General features: G+C 44.9%; 2 protein-coding genes across 5 annotated transcripts; one reads left to right on the top strand and one right to left on the bottom strand.

The window, feature by feature from the left end:
- The first annotated feature begins 3,267 nt into the window (after positions 1 to 3,267).
- On the top strand, positions 3,268 to 10,640 carry MCTS1 (MCTS1 re-initiation and release factor). Of its 2 annotated transcripts, XM_037408063.1 has the most exons (6): positions 3,268 to 3,418; positions 4,164 to 4,316; positions 5,037 to 5,134; positions 6,205 to 6,338; positions 7,373 to 7,440; positions 9,528 to 10,640. In XM_037408063.1, the coding sequence occupies exons 1-6, from the start codon at positions 3,408 to 3,410 to the stop codon at positions 9,607 to 9,609; spliced, it is 546 nt and encodes a 181-aa protein (XP_037263960.1). In that variant the 5' UTR covers positions 3,268 to 3,407; the 3' UTR covers positions 9,610 to 10,640. The 2 variants fall into 2 exon arrangements, with proteins under 2 accessions (XP_037263960.1, XP_037263958.1); XM_037408061.1 differs by lacking the exon at positions 3,268 to 3,418 and having other exon boundaries at positions 4,078 to 4,316.
- Positions 10,641 to 12,599: 1,959 nt separating this feature from the next.
- On the bottom strand, positions 12,600 to 14,859 carry C1GALT1C1 (C1GALT1 specific chaperone 1). 3 transcript variants are annotated; one of them, XM_037408059.1, is made up of 2 exons: positions 14,714 to 14,859; positions 12,600 to 13,990 (listed from the first exon to the last, which is right to left on the bottom strand). In XM_037408059.1, exon 2 carries the CDS (start codon positions 13,967 to 13,969, stop codon positions 13,013 to 13,015), a length of 957 nt encoding a protein of 318 aa, XP_037263956.1. In that variant the 5' UTR covers positions 13,970 to 13,990; positions 14,714 to 14,859; the 3' UTR covers positions 12,600 to 13,012. The 3 variants fall into 3 exon arrangements, with proteins under 3 accessions (XP_037263956.1, XP_037263955.1, XP_037263954.1); XM_037408058.1 differs by lacking the exon at positions 14,714 to 14,859 and adding an exon at positions 14,411 to 14,519 and having other exon boundaries at positions 12,600 to 13,974; XM_037408057.1 differs by lacking the exon at positions 14,714 to 14,859 and adding an exon at positions 14,411 to 14,503.
- Positions 14,860 to 17,352: the final 2,493 nt, after the last annotated feature.

Raw genomic sequence — 17,352 nt, 5'->3', positions numbered from 1 at the left:
GGGCGTGGCCGCCGCTCTCCGCGTGGCGGGAGCGCGAAGGGGGCGGGGCCCCGCGGGCGGGCGCGGGGCTTGTCCCTTGGCGAGCCCCGTACCGGGGGGGAGGCTCCGCTTCCTCTGAGCCGGTCTGCTCGCGCTGCTGCCCGCGGCCTGCCGCCGGGCCGGTGCGCCGGGGAGGCCCCACCGGGGCTCGGGGACCGCCCGGGTCGTGCTTGTCGCTTCGCGCGCGGCCGCCGCCGAGGTACCTGCGGCACAGGGCGGGGCCGCGCTGGCAGCGGGACGGGGGGGCCCTGCTCTCGGCCCACGGTCCGGCCGCAGGCCTCGGCCTGTCGGCCTGGTTCGGGCATGATTTTTCTTCCTTTTACTTATAAACATCAAGTCTCAACGTTTTCGTATGATTTTAATAGATAGAGGCTCGCACTAGGGCTGTTGGTCTGGTGTTCTGTTTTTTGGTTTTTTTGGTTGGTTTTTTTTTTAAAAAAAGGTCTGGAAGCAGAAATCGAAATCGTGAGCCTTTCCTGGCTGATTTTTTGACGCTGGTGTGTCTGTTATCGAAGGGAATGTAAACTCCAGGAGCGTTGTTATGATTCAGTTGCTGTTGAGAAATAGCTGCAGAAAAAACGGTGAAACAAGGGATGAGGTTTTGTTCCAGAAGAGATTCTCCCAGGACTTCAGCCGAGAGCTTACACCTGCCTCCCTGACAGCAGAGGCCCTTGGGGCAAGGCTCTTGGCAGTTCTGTGTTTGATAGAAAAAGATATGCTAACTTGTCTTGACAGAAACTGTGGTTCACAGAGATACGGTGTAATTTTACTGAGGTTTTTCTGGAGCATGTTTTCTGTCTGAGTAACTGGCAGACAGCTCCTGAGGCCTGAAACCTAATGCTAGTGATGTGTGAAATACTTTTTCCAGATTAAAAAAAACAAACCACAAAGCTTCAGTCTGTTTTTGACTGGCTTTAGAACATTGTATAGTTCCCAAGCACTAGTCAGTTACATTCCAAAAGTCGGGTGTAAGAAATAAACAGGTTTGCTAAGTAAAGAAAACTTAGATGACTATGCTGTAAGTTTTTCCTCTGTTCCCAGTGAACTGTCATGTTTGCTTAAGCCAAATCGGATAAGAGGGGTACAGATGTAAGAAATCTTGAATTTCTACAGTTTCTTAGTTTGTGGAAATGACTGGCTTTATAAAAGAGGAGAAATGAGTAAGTGTCCTTTTCCCTGGAGAAGCAGGAAGGCTTATCCTGTCGGTGCAGTCATTCAGGTGGGGAAGAGTCGGTGCCTGTGTCCTATCAGTCAGAATGCGCAGCACCTGACCGGTCACTGTCTGGGGGCACAGGTGAAGGCAAGGTAGAATCCTGGGAACCCAGGAGGAAGCTGAGTGCTGTGGATTTTGCCCTTTTCCTACTGGAGCATATAGGGGGAGAGATTCTGAATGCTTTCTATTTAGCTTATGATCCTGAGGGGTGGCTTCCATCGGGGCTGGAGGGGTTGTCAAGCCATTTGCTGGATGTGCCTCTTTGCTTTTTCAGTCTTATCCAGGTACCATGCTTTTAAAATTCTGTTGCTTAAAAGTGACACAACAACCAGAGCAAACGTCTTCAGCTTTTTGGTGGTGAGGCTGAACAATAATGAGAGCTGTATTACAAAATTCCTAGGTGCTAAGGGCCTTCTTCAAAATTCCTTTATACAAGGAAATTTAGATTGGGCAGTTAGCTGGCCTTGAAGTCTTTGCAGCCACACCAACAGAAAGCATTTGGAAGAGAAGACGGAAATGCTGAGACCAGACTTGAGGTTAGCTCAGCCCTGAAGGGAGCCTGTGGTTCAGGTGCTTTTTGGAAATTAGGAGCTAGTCTTGCTGTTTTAGGCTAGCATGAAACCAGAGGTTCAGACGGTTTCGGTGAGATGTGCTGTATTTTTGGGGAGTCACAGGGTGAAAGTTTACTACATGTTTCTAACATTTGAGGTGGAAGTATTATAATTTTTTTCACCATAGTTCTTAAAAATGCAAGCATACCTGCAAGGGTTGTTTACATGGCAAAGTATTGTTTAATAAAAGTTATTCTGAGGCGCTCAAAAATGTATGGAATAGTTTGAAGGTGTAATAAACTTCTTTTCTCACTTTCTGATCTGGGCATGAGCCATGTCACTGTGTTTCAGTTAAAACTGAATTCTTTATTCTTAGTATTTTTAGTGATGCTACGCAGTAGGTGGAGGTGGTATTCATGACTTAAAATGCCTGGATATTTCTATAATGCTATAGTTCATTCCTATCCTTTTTTAACATTATTAGTGTGTTCCTGACTCTGTATTTCACTATATGAATAAACGATATTGTGTGTAAAGGCTTGATTTTACTTTGTATGACTGATGTAACTATTAAGTATTAGGTTTTAATTAGTTGTTATATTATATTATCAAAGCTGATTATTTTGTTTTGTATGGAAAAAAGAAGTTGGCAGGTAGCATAACTAATGAACCGGTCTTTTATGTCCTCTTCCTTCTCTCCTTTATGGCAGTGATAACATTGCCATTACTCTAGAAAGAAACAGGGCAGTTGCCGATATGTGGGCTTAGCTACCTGTCTCAAGAACAAAACCAGGCATGTCCGCTCTTAGAGCGTTAAAAAGCAGTAGGGTAAATTCCTTCTGTGTTTTTCCATTGATATTCTGCAGCCACCACCAAGCAAAACCTAATTTGATTCTAACAAGTGCTACGTAGTGTCATCGCCTTCGGCAGAAGCCATCTCTCTCTCTCTGGGGGTGGTGGTCTTCAGCACAAGCCATGTTTCTGCTGCTGCTTCTCCACCTCGAAGGATGCAGTAGCGGATTCCCTTGGGTGGCTCCAGGATCTGCGGTTTGAGAAGTGGATCCCCCCTCCCCCAGCGCTGTCCACAGGATCGCGTGGCCTGCTCTGAAACGGGGATAGCTTCCCCTTGGCTAATTTGAAGGTGGCTGCGTTTTTACCCGTTCAACTGACGTTGTGTTTAAAGGATGCGAGCAGTTACCAGCACTTTGATTGCTCTTTTAAAGAATTTATTTTAATGAAGTGATACGTTACCTGGGAAAACAGCGCCGTGAAGAAACGGCTCCAGCGTCGAAGCTAACACCGGGCTGGCAGCGCAGGCCGCCGCTGGGCACTACCGCGGCCCGGGCCCGGCCCCCGGCACGCGCCGAGCCCCGCACAGCTCCCTGGGAGTTGCAGTTCCCGCCCGCCCCGGTGACGCTCGCGCGTTCCGTTGTTATGGAGCGGCGCGACAGGCCGTAAAGCGTGCGGCGCTTCCGGCTGGCGCGGAGGGGAGGGCCCGGAGCCTCGTGTGAGGGAGCGCCGAGGCCGTGGGTGCCCGCGCCGCCGCCCGCCGGCCCCACGCCCGGCTCCAGGCACTCGCCCGCCCGGCGCCCACCGCCCCCAGGATGTTCAAGAAGTGAGTGGGGCCGGGCCGCTCCGCCGGGGGTGGGGGGCGGCGGGAGGGGGGAGGGAAGGGTGGGCCGGGGCGGGCCCGGTGCCCCCTCCGCCCCGGGGCTGGGCCCTGCCGGGCCGGGCTGAGGCGGCCAGGCCCTGCTCGGGGGCTGGGGCAGCCGGCCCCGCTTCCCCCACGCCCCCCACCCCGGTCTTCTCGGGGCGCGACCGCCGGTCTCCGCCGCCCCGCAGGCGCCAGCTTTGCCCTCGGGCGCTGGGCTGGGCTGCTTGGGCATCTGATTATTAAAAAAACCCACAAAACTAACCTAAAAAGTAAGCTGAGTCATTAACTTGTGTGAGCTTTGGGGGGGTTGGGAGCGCAGCTCGTCTGGCAGTGGTGAAGGTGAAGGGCTCATGCAGATACATCCGAGGGGCGCCGTAGGTGCTGGGGGTGCCAGCAAAGTCTGCTCTTAGAGTTGAGTGAAATAACTTTGTGTGCCAAGGTGCATCCGTGAGACTAAAAGTATGTTTCATGGATGTATGCAAAGCTTAGGAGCAAAGGCAGCCTACTAGTGGGGACCCCCCCGCCTTCCCCCAGCCTGGTGTTCCCAGGGAACAGATTTACACCTTATAAAATCTTAAGATTTGAAAGTTGGGCAGGTGTGGTGCTGCTGAGGTCTTAGAGCGAATTTCTGCAGAATGCTGCTGAGGTATGGCAGCTTTTGGGCACCAAATTGTGCATTTCTGAAATACTTCTGCTCGATTGACAGATTTGATGAAAAGGAGAATGTATCAAACTGCATCCAGCTGAAGACTTCAGTTATTAAAGGTATTAAGAATCAACTGATAGACCAGTTTCCTGTTATTGAACCATGGCTAAACCAAATTATGCCAAAGAAAGACCCAGTCAAAATAGTAAGATGGTAAGTTTCTTTTCTCGTAAACTTTGCTTCCAAGGTGCTGGGATTGCTTTCTTTATAGATTTATTTTGTATTGTAGATGAACCTAGTGTTTTTGAAAAGTATCTATAATTTCTTAATAGATAATAATCCATGTTATGGCCAAACCATAAAGTTTGCATGTGTTTATCATGCTTTTGAAGGCCTGTGCTAGTAGGATGTTTGAGGAAAACAAAAATGCCGCAAATGTCCAACATATCTGGGGACTCTCCAGGGATCAGCCTGCTGGTGAAGGGAAGCATTCAGCTTTATGGATATGGAAGCTCAAACTTGTTTGGATTGCTTCCAGTAGCATTTTTTTTACCATGTATTTCCATATGTTATCTGGATTATTTTCTTTCTTTTGAATAAAGAGTAGCATATTTCTGCTGATGTCTTCTCCTTGTCCACTCTTTGTGTTGCATTTACAAAAAAACCCCAAAGAAAGGTAGTTTGTGAACAGCTGGATGTCTTTTCGTCGTTTTTTTCTTTTATTTTTTTTCTTTAAAGGAAGGAAACATGCAGAAGGCCAGTGTTGAAGAACAAGTCATTAAAAAAAAAAGACTTTTTAGTTTTAAATTTTCTTGCTAATTGTCTATCTTTTCTCAGATGTCAAGACAGACCAGACTCTGTGAAGTCATATATTTCATTTAAACCGTAAGAGGGTTAAGTAGCTATTGGAATAATTTTTTTTTAATCTTGCAGTCATGAACATATAGAAATCCTCACTGTGAATGGGGAGTTGCTGTTCTTCAGACAAAGAGAAGGGATTTTTTACCCAACACTACGGTTGCTTCACAAATGTAAGTTTCCTGAGGATGGTGGTGGTGGGGAGAGGGGGTGAGGGTGTGATTCCACAGAACTTTTGTAGAACCAAATTGAAAAGAACTTAATGCTTATATATATATATATATATGTATGTTCCAGAATAGATCTTAAAGGTATAGTGTGTATATACTCAACTGTAATTTATTGCTCGCTATTTCCGGCACCTGAATGGATTCCTTCCCCCATAATTACTGTAATGTTATATGTTAATCAATCTGAACTTTGATTTGTAAGAATTAAACTGTGCAAAACTGCGAAAAATCTTGAGAGAGGTTTCCGTAGGCCAGAGATCTAAATCTCCTGTTGTTAGTCCCTATCTTTGTTCTTTCAACTCTTCCTTTAAACCCTGTTTGCTTCCTTCCAAATACTTGTAAGTTCTTACCAGAAAAATACTCTTTAATCATGAGGTTAATGATGTAATGTGGTTTTTTTCTCCTGTTAGAGTTTATGCTGTGTGGTTTTTACAGCTTACTCTCATGCTAATTTTTCTTGCTGTTCTCAATGTTCTGCTTGTTTGTATTACTCTGATTTGGATGAGCATAGGTGTCGCTACAGTCAAATCTCAGTGTTTGAAATACTTCAAGAAAGTGCGTGTACTTGAAAGGTTGCTTGGAGAGTTGACAGCCTTCATGAATTTTGTCCGTCTGTGCTTTTTTTGTCTGGTTAACATTAAACTCTTTTTTCATCTAAGACGTTACACATGTAATTTGAGGGATTTAAGACCTCTTAGTATGTGGGCACTTGCGTGATTGTTTCTCGGGGCGGAGGGAACTTTTTAATATTGTTACTCAGTATATGAGTGTGCCAGAGGCATAGGCCTAGTGTTGGTTTATCTTTTGATTCTGAGATGAAACATGTGGTCTGGGAGAACAGTACTTGTGTCCTTTTGGGACAGTACAGCTCAGCAGGAGCTCTGGTAGTGGTTTCTCAAACTTCCTACCCTTGCAGCACACTAAACTTGCCCCATCTAAACTGACTTGATGAGAAGTTATTTGTGTTGTTGTCTTACCGTATTAATTGTAATGCTGTGTCTTTCTCCTCCTAGACCCATTTATTCTACCACATCAGCAGGTTGATAAAGGCGCCATTAAATTTGTACTAAGCGGAGCTAATATAATGTGCCCTGGCCTGACGTCTCCTGGAGCAAAACTTTACCCTGCTGCCGTTGATACTGTTGTTGTATCCTTCTTTAACTACAAATTACTGCTTGCTGTAAGATCAGTGAAATTTCTGTTCTTGTGTTCTCAGCTGATTACCAGTTAGTTCGTGAAATACCATTAAAATCCAAAATAATTCAGATTATAATCTGAAAAGAGCTGCAGAGGTTCAGATGTCATTTGGCAAGGTTAAAAGTGTATTTTTCTTTTACTTACTGTGATGTTCCAAACCAAATAATTATTCCTGCTGTGCTGTTGGGTGGGATGCTGTTGAACTCATGCAACCTAAGTGAAGCTCCTTGGTGATTTGATGCAGAACTGTAAAAATAGATGAGGTACAGTGCAATTTGTCCCCTGCCTCCTTAATCAGTCTTGTATCTCCTTCAGTTACAGAAGAATTTGCTGTGGTTCCTAGGGAATTTGGAAAGATGTTCAGGACTAGCTTTGCTGTAGTCAGGACTTGCTTTGCGTGTCTGAGTATTTGTAAAATGAGGAAAGTATGCTAATTCACTCCTGTTCATTATATTACTGAGAAAGGAACCCTGAGCAAATACAGAATTAATAATACCAAGCTGTGCTGCTTTTGTTGATAGTTGGATGCTATAGGAAAAGATCAGCAGCGGTTAGCATTGCGTGTTGCTAAGCTTTGAAAAGGACATGTCTAATTTCAGTACTTCTGGTTTTTAAGATTTGTGTCTCAATTCTTCTGCACCTTGGCATCTAAAATGGCCCCACAAATGTGTAGTTTTGTTCCAGAAAGGATGAGATTACCATCACTGTGTTGGACACAAAGGGGGAAATGTAGTGCTGGGAGATCTTTTTCTGTAATTGCTGTTCGAAGTTCATAAATACATGCTTTGTTCTACACACTGTGATTCAGTTGTTAAATGCAGTGCATTGTTTTGCTTATCTTTAAGAGCTAGAGCTCTAGAATTACTAAAAGGGTAAAAGTTCAACACGGGATTTTGAAACTTTTTGGAAAGTCATTTCCTCATATTGCTTTTACTTTTCTGAAATAGTTTAAAAAAATCTGTTTTCCTTAGCGGTAATTTGTAGGCAATAATGGCAGAGGGAAAACAACATGCATTATGTGTGGGAGTAATGAAGATGTCAGCTGAGGACATGTAAGTGTTTTAAAAATTGAAATATAACCTGTCCCACATCATTATTATTCTTCTGTTAGTTTGGAATATAAGCATCACTGTCAAGGTTATTGCATCACTGTTGCAGCATATGCCATTCAAGTACAGAATTTTTTAAGATTCCATTTTTTTGATTAATATTCAGGGACAGAAAATGGAATAAAAATAGTTCTTTTCATGTGGACATAGATTATAAGATGGCAGCATCAGTACTACTACTGGATGTTAGTATTTTTTGCTCTCTGATTATACTTTCTCAAAGTTCATGCTGAACAAAGAAATGTTTGTACAGAGTACTTACTACCTGGGCTGGGCAAGAGATGTAATTTGGGTTTGAGGTGGTTGAAAGCATCAAAGTGATTTTTGTCTGCACGGCCAGCAGAGACTCGAGTATCTGGTTGACCAGCCGGGCTTTCCTCTGCGGCCTTCTCTTTTTCTTTACTTTGTACCCATATGCAGCATTCCTGCTTGATGTGCTTACTGGCTTAGCTGAACTTGTGAAATGTAGAGGTCTGTTCTGGGGATAAACATCAACTGAAAACTATTTGAGAAGGAAAAGAGATAGAAAATGAAATGGATGTTCGTTCTTAGCATTCAGATAGTGCTGAATTATAAGTAGCTAAACCTCTTTGTCATTTTAATTTCTATAATGTGTTGCAGCAGGATGTAAGCTGCACCAGCAAGTTGGGGCTGTGTTGATTCCAGCCCGGTCTAGTGCTTGTGTGGGCAGGGAAGCTGATTTTGATATGAACAAGTCACTGTTTCTTGGGATAACTCTCAGCAGGATCATCTGTACAGGGTCACTCTGTGGTTTGAAGTCGTCATGGTAGCACAAGGGAGAGTGGTGGGAAGGCATTAGAGGACAGGGATCAGGTGGGGCTGCAGTAACCTGGATTTGGACCTGCAGTAGCTGTTGAGGAATCACATTCCTCAGGACTCTTTGTAGTGCCTTCAAAAGATTCCGAGGGTAGGTGGAAAGAATAGTTACTTTTGACCCAGTCCTGTATCTGCAGTGATCTGCTGTGATCGCTGCAAACCGAGATTACCTGTATTCCTAACCCTAACTTCAAATTCAGCAGCCTTGCAGCTGAATATGCTGTTCCTGTGACAAGCAACGTGAACTGGAGAGGAAAACAAAATTGATATGGATCTATGCAGCCCATTCGCGTGCTTTTTTTGTGTGATATTGTTTAAACCAGAAGATTGTGAGACAGTATGGTTTCAGTCACTTGCTGTGATTAGGATACATGATGTGTTAATGCAATTACCCCAGCAGTATTTTCCTTCCTGATTACTTTTGAACAAGTTGTAAATGAAGTAAGTAATAGAGCACTTAGTGTAAATACAGTAAATTATATTTTTCAAGGGGGCGAAACTTGTTCTCAGCCCTAGAATAATGAGAGTTGTCTTGCTTATTGTGACAAAACCAGATTTATCTGTGGAATAACGTATTAGAAATCCAGTGCAGACACACAAAACAATCTTTTAAAGATTACATGACTCAAAAGATACAGAAGGGTTGTATGTTTGTAACGTGCTGCAAGTCCTTGGCATGTAAATTCAGCATTTATATTATTAAGTGGATAGATGTCCTGCAACTAGCAGCAAAGCAGCTCACCTGCATTTCATCGTGTCTGCGGCGCACTTGGAACCAGAACTTGTCAAATTCCATGTTCCAGCCAGGTTACACCACCTCCTGTGCTGGGAAAGGGGAGAGTCACTTAAAGCTGCTGTGCTGCTTTGATAGAGGAACGCTACAATTAAGAAAAGTAGCAAAATGTTGCCTGAAGAACTGCCTCCCACAAAGAAGTAGTTAGAAGTATTGTGGGAGGCTGTTGACAAAACGTGGAAGGCAAATATTTGAACTCTTATCATTCAGCAACGTGGTTATGTGTAGTAACAAATACTGTTTCTTGTCCACCTGCTGTTGAAGATTGTTACATTGTGAATGATAGCTTCTCCCATTCCAGTTGAAAAATGCTGCATTTTCTACTTTAAATATTGCATTTTTATACTGCTCTAATATTTAACCTAGCTAATACTTCTGTACCTCTTTCCTCCTCCTACAGTGAGAAGGTCAACAAAGGGATTGGTATTGAAAATATTCACTATTTAAATGATGGCCTTTGGCATATGAAGACATACAAGTGAAACAAAAGGAACTGTGTTACTCCAAAGGAATGCACTTAGATTAAATGTGGACTGCTTTGTAATTCCTTGTTTCTAATGTGACTGAATGTACAAATTATTTTGTTCTGTGGCTACGCTAAATAAATCAAGTGAATGCGAAAGTACTGTTAGGCTACAATATTTTTCTAGATTTCTTTTTATTACAGTTCTTTTTGTTTTGTCTTAAACCTAAGTCTTCAGTGACTGAAGATATCTGGTGGAAAGATCCTGCATGGACTGTGAGTAGACCATTTCAAACAAAAAGGAGGAAAAAGCCAAGAAATGTTTACATTTTTATGCTCTTCTAAGAGAGTGATATAAAGCATATGTGAAATATTAGGAATATGGTTTATAAAGCCTCTGAAACATTTCAGATTTTTTCTTCTGATTAACATCTTGTTAGTCTACCTGTTGCTTGAATGTGGAGAAATCAGGTTTTTTGACATTTATTTTTTAACTTAATTTATTAACAGCATTAACTTCAGTATTTTACTTAAGGATTTTCTCTTTTTAATATGCGTTTATCTGTATAGGATTTATGAACTTAGACTGGTATGTGGACTAGAAATTCTTTTATGCTCGTTCATATCTGAAGAATATGTGCGTGTTAAAATTTCTACCTGCCAGCACTGTTTGATATCGCTCTCCTTACGGCGGAGTTTATACAAACGGTGGGCATACTCCACATGGAGTGTGTGCCAACTTGGTGCCTGATGCTCTACTCCCTGTTTGCTGCCTTATTTTAGGAGCAGAAACAAAATCACTGTTTAACAAAGGCTTGTTAGCAAAACACGGTTATCAGTGTAGCCAAGAGCTACTTCTTCAGGTGGAACTTCAAAAGAGATCTCAGCTTGTGTACACTGCCACGTGTATGTACATCCACAGAACGGGTTAAAGAGCACTGTGTGTTTGTTCGGATAATCCAACTCTGTTCAGCAACTGCATACCCAAAGCTCTGCCTATGGAAAACAGCCTGTGCCATGGAATCACTTAATAAACTAAGGAAACTTTAAGGTCTACCACTCATAACTCTTGTCTCTGGAAGCATTTATTAATATTTCAAGTCTCTATTCTGACACTTATAATGGCAGAACTTAATTTTGTATGCAAGTGCCTTGTCTTGGTGTTCTGCATGTTTGGTTTCCCCACCCTGGGCCCTTCACAGAAGATGGAGGCAGAGGTGTTAATCTGATTCTAAAGCTGGATTAAGACATGGGAGATGGAATGTGTTACCTAATCTGTGCCATTTTTAAATTTCTCCTGTAAAATTATTTACAAGATTGTGCTTTAGAAAATGACAGGGTAAACCTGAAACTATTAATGTAGGATGACAAAAATTAAAGTGATTATTACAGCAGTGTTGCAGAAAAAATTTTGGTCAAACCTCAGACCTTCCCTTCAGAATGCTAATGGACGTTTTTATGCATTCGAAAGGTTCTGCTAAAAGTGTACTAACTTGTTAGTGCTATGGGAAATCAGTTTGTGGTTCTTTTTTCGCATAAAATGAGCTCGTCTTGAGTTCTTCGGCTTGCTTTTTCCCCTTCTGTCTCCTCCTGTTGTGTTACGGTGCCGCTCAGGTCTGTGATAAATGACACTTACTCTGGTTTAGTTGTTAACTCCCCTTATTTTTCCTCAGTTTGCTCTATGGCTGCTGTTGTTGCAGTGGGGTCAGAACTGTCTTTAATATCAGAAACACCACTGAAATCAAAGTTTTACTTTCTTCATCTGGCTTTGTCAGAGTATTCCCAGCTGTGGATCTAACCTTTCAAAAATGATTCTGTAAGAAGATATAAGTTAAATCATGCTTATACTAATTTGTATACCAATTTACCAAAACATCAGAAATACTAACTTAAGTTTTATGTATGTTTTGGCACCGATGATGTAGATGTTTGTGTTGCTCTGTTCGTGGAGCTCTGGCTGAAGTGGAGGAGGAGAACATGCTAACAGTGAGACAGGGTGTGCCTTCTGCAACAGCAGCGCTGTGGTGGCTTGCCTGGGGGTCTGAGCACTTGTCTTGCCATTCTTGTTCAAAAATGATGGACATGATGCTTAAAACAAAGATAGGGATATTTTCATCAGCTCTGAAGCTCTATTTCACTTCCCCACCTGCCTCCTTGCCGCTCAGGGATAGGGTGAGATTTTTACAAATGGTCTGTTAAAGAAAGGTGATATGACATACCATCTTCTGGGGTCTTGTTGTGGGTGTTGTAGAACCAGCAAAGCCTGTGCTAGTCCCAGATGTAGCAGATGGATGGAGTGCCTGCTTTAAGTCTTGAAACAGCTAGGAGAGGTCAGTGAATTCTAAATGGAGTAAATAATGAAGTGCGTTTAGTCCCACTTGCTGTGACAGGAAGGGAATGTGACCTGGTAACTTGTACAAAACAGATGTCAAGTGTGCTCAATTGTAAAAACAAATAACCCAAACCCCAGAACAACAACAAAAAAAAAGCAGCCCGCTCCCCCCATCCCAGCACTGAGGAGTTTTGCATATTGCTTTTTTTGTGCATGACACTCAAAGAAAGGCTGGGAGTGAAGCAGTTGCTTTCTGCATCTTGGTGTTAAAAATACCTGTAAATACATCTCTACTCCATCTGTGTTGACGGTTAACCAGCTTCTTCCTTGTAAACACTATTAGCACTGTTTTCATGGGAGTGAAATAAATACTGTACCGTTATTGTAATATGCTTATATGTGAAATGAAATCAGTGAGCAATTACTCTTGTGCTAACAGGCTATCTGACCATGATAATACTTATTCAAACACAGTTATCTCTTTCGTCTGCTTAAAAGCAGCAGTCCAAAGGTCCCTTAACATTACACTGCTGCAACTTTCTTAACTGATCTGTCAACTTGGCTTCCTGCTACTTCCTCGCTGGGTTAGGCTGTACGTAAAGCAATAGGTGCTGCGTGAACAGCACAGCTCAAGCTGTTGCGTAGTTTAGTGTAAAAGAAATGACTTAAAGTTAGTATTTGAGACTCAATCTGTTGTCAGTTTTATTAGTATATCTTAGAAAGATATAAAGACATTCTAGAAATGCCTGGAAGAATCGAAAGAATCAAAGTCTTGCAAAAATATATTTATAATGGTAGACTAAAGTTCATTTGAGTTTTCATTAATAAATATTTACAGGTACAAACCCCCATATAAACTTAATTTCCTTTTATCATAAACTTTAACAACTTCATCATTTCATTCCAACACTGTCAAAAGCCAGAAGCGTTTCTGTATAAAAAAATGTAGAAAAAGAGTTCTCCTTCCACTTTTAAGAGCTTTACCAAACCTCAATGTGCAAAAAAAATTGTACACCAGTACCACCAGATACAAAAATCACAGTCATGAGAAGCGCCGACTCCATGGTGCCAGGTCTTCTCTGTAGAGATGTCAGTCATTGTCTGAGTCTGCAGGTGGCAAGAAGACAAGTGCATCCTTGTATGTGTGGCCGTAGGGTCTCAGCCTGTAAACACCATACATCATCACGTGCATGTGGTTCGGGGCCAGTCCGCTGAATGTGATGGCCATGTCGGAGCAGCAGCCATCCACCACCTGCTGAGGGTGAGTAGACATTGCTTCCTTAATGAGAGCACCAACTGATTTAGTGTTAAAGACGTCTTTTCCTTCTGAGTCTTCTGCGTTTTCAGCAAACACTCCAGTATACTTCAGGCAGATTGCTAGCTGTTTATCCTCAGCGAGTTTCCAAATCATACCTCCCTGCTCGGGACACTTGTCAGAGTCATCAAGAACACGGGAGAGTCGTCTTAGCGATTCAATGCTTAAGACGATGCCTCCCTCACCATCTACATACTCAAGGTCACCGGATTTCACAGTATGGCCTATATAAAAAGGCTGCGAGGGGTCTTTTTTCAGTAAGAAATACTTGAGATTTTCAATAATAGCAAATGTTGTTGGATACGCAAGGAAGAACCAGCTGAATTCGTCTTTATAGCGTTCATACGTTATCTTGAAAGCTTTTCTCATCATTGCCCACATGTCATTTGTGTTGAGGGCTACAGAATCAAACACTTTGACGTTTTCGGAGCTGTAGAATTCCACCTTGTCGCAGTGCTTGCTCCACGTCTCTTTCACAGCAGCCCAGTGCCCCAGATCTTTTGGTTTCACAAGGATGATACAATAAACACGGATACTTTTACTAAGCTCCATGCGTTCACCTTCTGAGAGGTTTAAGACATCTTCTTTGTTGGGAGCCTGGATGTGGTGATGCTCGTGGTGATGTGCCTTTGTCCCGTGGCCCACCTTGATGTGTCCCAGGAGTGTGACCAGCATGCAGAAGGCTCCTCCTAGCACCACACCCTTCACGAAGGAGCTGCTTTCAGAAATCATTTTTCCTGGAGAGGAGACAAGCTGTAAGAATGTACAGAAGTAAGTTTCCTACTGCAGATTCCGTATTGCTTTAACGCGTTCCTCGATTTCTGCACCTGCTGCAGCTCCCTCAGTGCCAGGCCCACGCCGCTGTAGCCCAGCTGCCCCGCGGAACGTCCCGGCTCCCGTGGCCGCTGACGGTACGGCCGGCCCCGCACACCGGGCTCCCGCCCCGCCCCGCCGTCTCCTCCCTACTCCACGGTACGGCCCGTGCGCAGCCGCGCGTACCCCGGGGGAACCACCCGCGGCGGGCCCGCCGCCCCGCTAACGGCGGCCGCAGTCCCCCGAGGCACCCGGAGCGCCGGGGGGAGCCTCGCAGCTGCCAGGGCTGCAGCCGGTCCCCGCTTGCTCTTCCCCCCGCGCGGCCCGGTGACACGACCGACCAGCCCGCCCGCCGCTTACCGGTGCCGCCGGGGCTCGGCCGCGCCAGGACAGCGGCACCGGAAGCGCCGCCCCCGCCTCTTCCTTTTCCCGGCCGGAAGCGCCGCGCGCGGCCCTTCTAGGCACCGCCCGCCGGCAGCTCGCTGGTGCGGCGGCTCCGCCTGCGGACGCCATCTTGCGGTGCGGGTGCGGGCCTCGGCCCGCTGCTCTGCGTGGTGGGCAGCCGCCCTGCCGCCCGGCTGGGCCTGCCCCTGCCCCCGCCACCCCCCTAGGCCTGCCCCCCCGGGCCTGCCCCGCCCCGCCCCCCCCCCCGGCGGCGCTAACCGCAAGCGGGTGTCCCGTCGGGGCCGGGCCGGGCGGGGTGAGGTGAGGCCTCCTCACCGCTGCCGCCTCGGCAGGCGCCCCCGGTTCCCCCTTAGGCCGAGACCCGCGGGGAAGGGCCGCTCGCAGCGTCCCCCCGGGGCAGCCGGGCCCGCGGCCCCAAGCACCGCCCGCCCGGGGAGGGCCGTCTCTGCCGGGCTGCGGGCTGGGGTAGCCTGGGCCTTCGGGGCTGTTACCGGAGGGAAGAGGGGAGTGGTGTAAGTTCCGAGGAGTCAGAAGGTGAATGAACGGGACGGCGTGGCAAAGGCAAGGCAGAACCGGCCTGAAGCCATACCCAGGGCAAAAGCAGCTGGAGCCCCTTGGGTATACAGCCTTCAATCCCAAACCAATACAGTGTGGGAAGCATACATCGTTTGTGTTCCTTTCCCCTGGTGTACAGCACAGCACACAAGATTAGTTAGTATTAAAACAGTAAAGCCAAAATATTTTTCTACCAACAAAACTTTTTCTTTCCTTTAGTGACAACTGTTCCTGAGGTCCAGATTGAATGGATTCCAGATTCATCTCTCAAGAACTCAGAATTCTGACACCTGATTTGAAGGAGCTTCACTGAACAATAGTCTGCCCCTGTTTACCATTAACTTCTTAAAAAAAAAAAAGGTTTTACGTGTTTTACCTCTGTTAGCTGATTATAGTGTACTCTTAGGCCAACACAGAGTCAGGATAAAGTCCTGTAAAGGTTTTCCCTGATTTGTAGAGTATGCCCTGGTTGGATGAATTTAGTGGGTTTTATTTAAGTCAATTTACAGCTGAGCTGCTCTGGATTCTGTGGCATCTGGCTGGGTTCCCCAGATGCCTCGGTGATTCAGGTGCGTCTTTCTTTTGGGCTCACAGTTCTACTGTAGATGTCAAAGCTTAACGATGTTATCTTTGGAAAAAAAGATTCTGTGAAAACATTGCTTGCTTGGCTTTTCTGGGCTTGGGGAGCCATTGCTTGTGGTTCAGGTAAAAATGTTGCAAAATAGGGATTTTGGTTGGTCAGTGCATGTGCAGAATGGCTCCATTTGGTGGAACTAAACCCCAGTTGCACACTTAAATAGGAAAATACTATCCGTTTGTATGTACAGGTAGCTCTGTTACTACACCACGGGAACATCACTCATCCTATCTTTTCCCACCTGCCTGCTGTTAAGGTATGAGTAGGTGGACACTCAGGCTGTTACCACATACCAGAGACTGGAGGTCAGTTCAAAGTTTGTTTTACGTTTCTCCTGTGTGCAGCCTCAGTTGTGCCTTTCAGGGCTTCAGCACTTGCTTGATGATGTATATTAGAGAGATTTGAAGGAGTTGCGACTCACTGCTTCAGCTTATGCTTCAGCAAATTGTTTTCCTGCTTGACTTCAGTGAGGTTCTTTCCAAGGCTCTGACAGAATGACTAATGTAGCTACAGATCTGGACTGTCGCTTTAATGCATTTTCAACATTGCTTTTATCCCGCAGCAGATCAGTGAAAAGAAAGTTTAAGCAGCACGTAAAGCATGTTATAAACCTGCAAAGACTCTTCTGGCTTCTGTTTGCTTGAAATTGTTACTTGGTGTTAAAATGGCATAACAATGTGTAAGACCTCACAGCGGCCATTGTTAAGTATTCTGGAGCTATTTGAGAGCTTATTTAGACACACACGTACTCCTGTACGCTATCCATCTCAAAATACTACAAGAAACTGTTTTTAAGAATTGCAGGTGGTAAGTGTTTGAAGTCATTTCACCATGGGCTGGGAGCCAGTCAAATGTCATAACCAAGGAAGGGCCAGCCCTAAAATGGAAGTTAAGTGAGGCAAGCCAAGGGAGATGCTCAGTCATACAGTGGGAGCGAACCAGGAGAACTGGCTCCTCTGAGATCATTGCAAATGGCTGTGCGTTAGTATTTTTTGTATTAAAGCGTGCAGTTATGTATGCATACAGAGTATCTGTGGGTCAGAGTACTTTGAATACTGACTTGCTGTCCACTGAGATGTTTGTTAGGGGCAGCTTCACCCCTTACTTCCTACTGATCCTTTGTAGTATCTCTACCGCACTCCGAAACAGGAGCAGCTTTTGAAACCTACAGACCTGTGCCAGGATCTAAACTGCTGACAGAGCTGAAGAGCTCCATGGCTCGTTGCTGGTCTCGACAGACAGCTGATCCCCTGCTGTTTTCTGTTTGTCTTTCCTTGCTGGCTGCAGCTGCATTTGCCTTCTGATGCTCATTCTTGCCTCCGAGGAAAGACATCAAACGTTATGTTCTCGCTGTGTGGTCCAGAATGTCCATGAGAGATTGGCTATTATCAAAACATATTTGATAGGAACTTTGTTCCAATTAACGCGAAATGTTTCAGCAGGCACATGAGTTGTCATCTTTTACAGTGACTGCTTGTTAATGATCACAAACGACTGTCCACTCTCTTGGAAACAGACTCATCTGTCTCTGTTGCATAGGCGTGCAGCAGAGAGGCTGGGCTAGAGCAGTGCAGTTTCATTCAGAACAGGTAACTGAAGCTCAAGGTGAGGCGTTGCAGATGGTTCTGTGCAGTTAAAACACCAGCTGAGCTATATGCTATATAGAAAGAACCCCTAATCAGGAGATACTGTTGACATTATGAGA

This window comes from Falco rusticolus, chromosome 14, assembly GCF_015220075.1.
Source record: "Falco rusticolus isolate bFalRus1 chromosome 14, bFalRus1.pri, whole genome shotgun sequence".
NCBI classification, from domain to species: Eukaryota; Metazoa; Chordata; class Aves; order Falconiformes; family Falconidae; genus Falco; species Falco rusticolus.
This window is presented reverse-complemented; position numbering and strand designations above follow the sequence as displayed.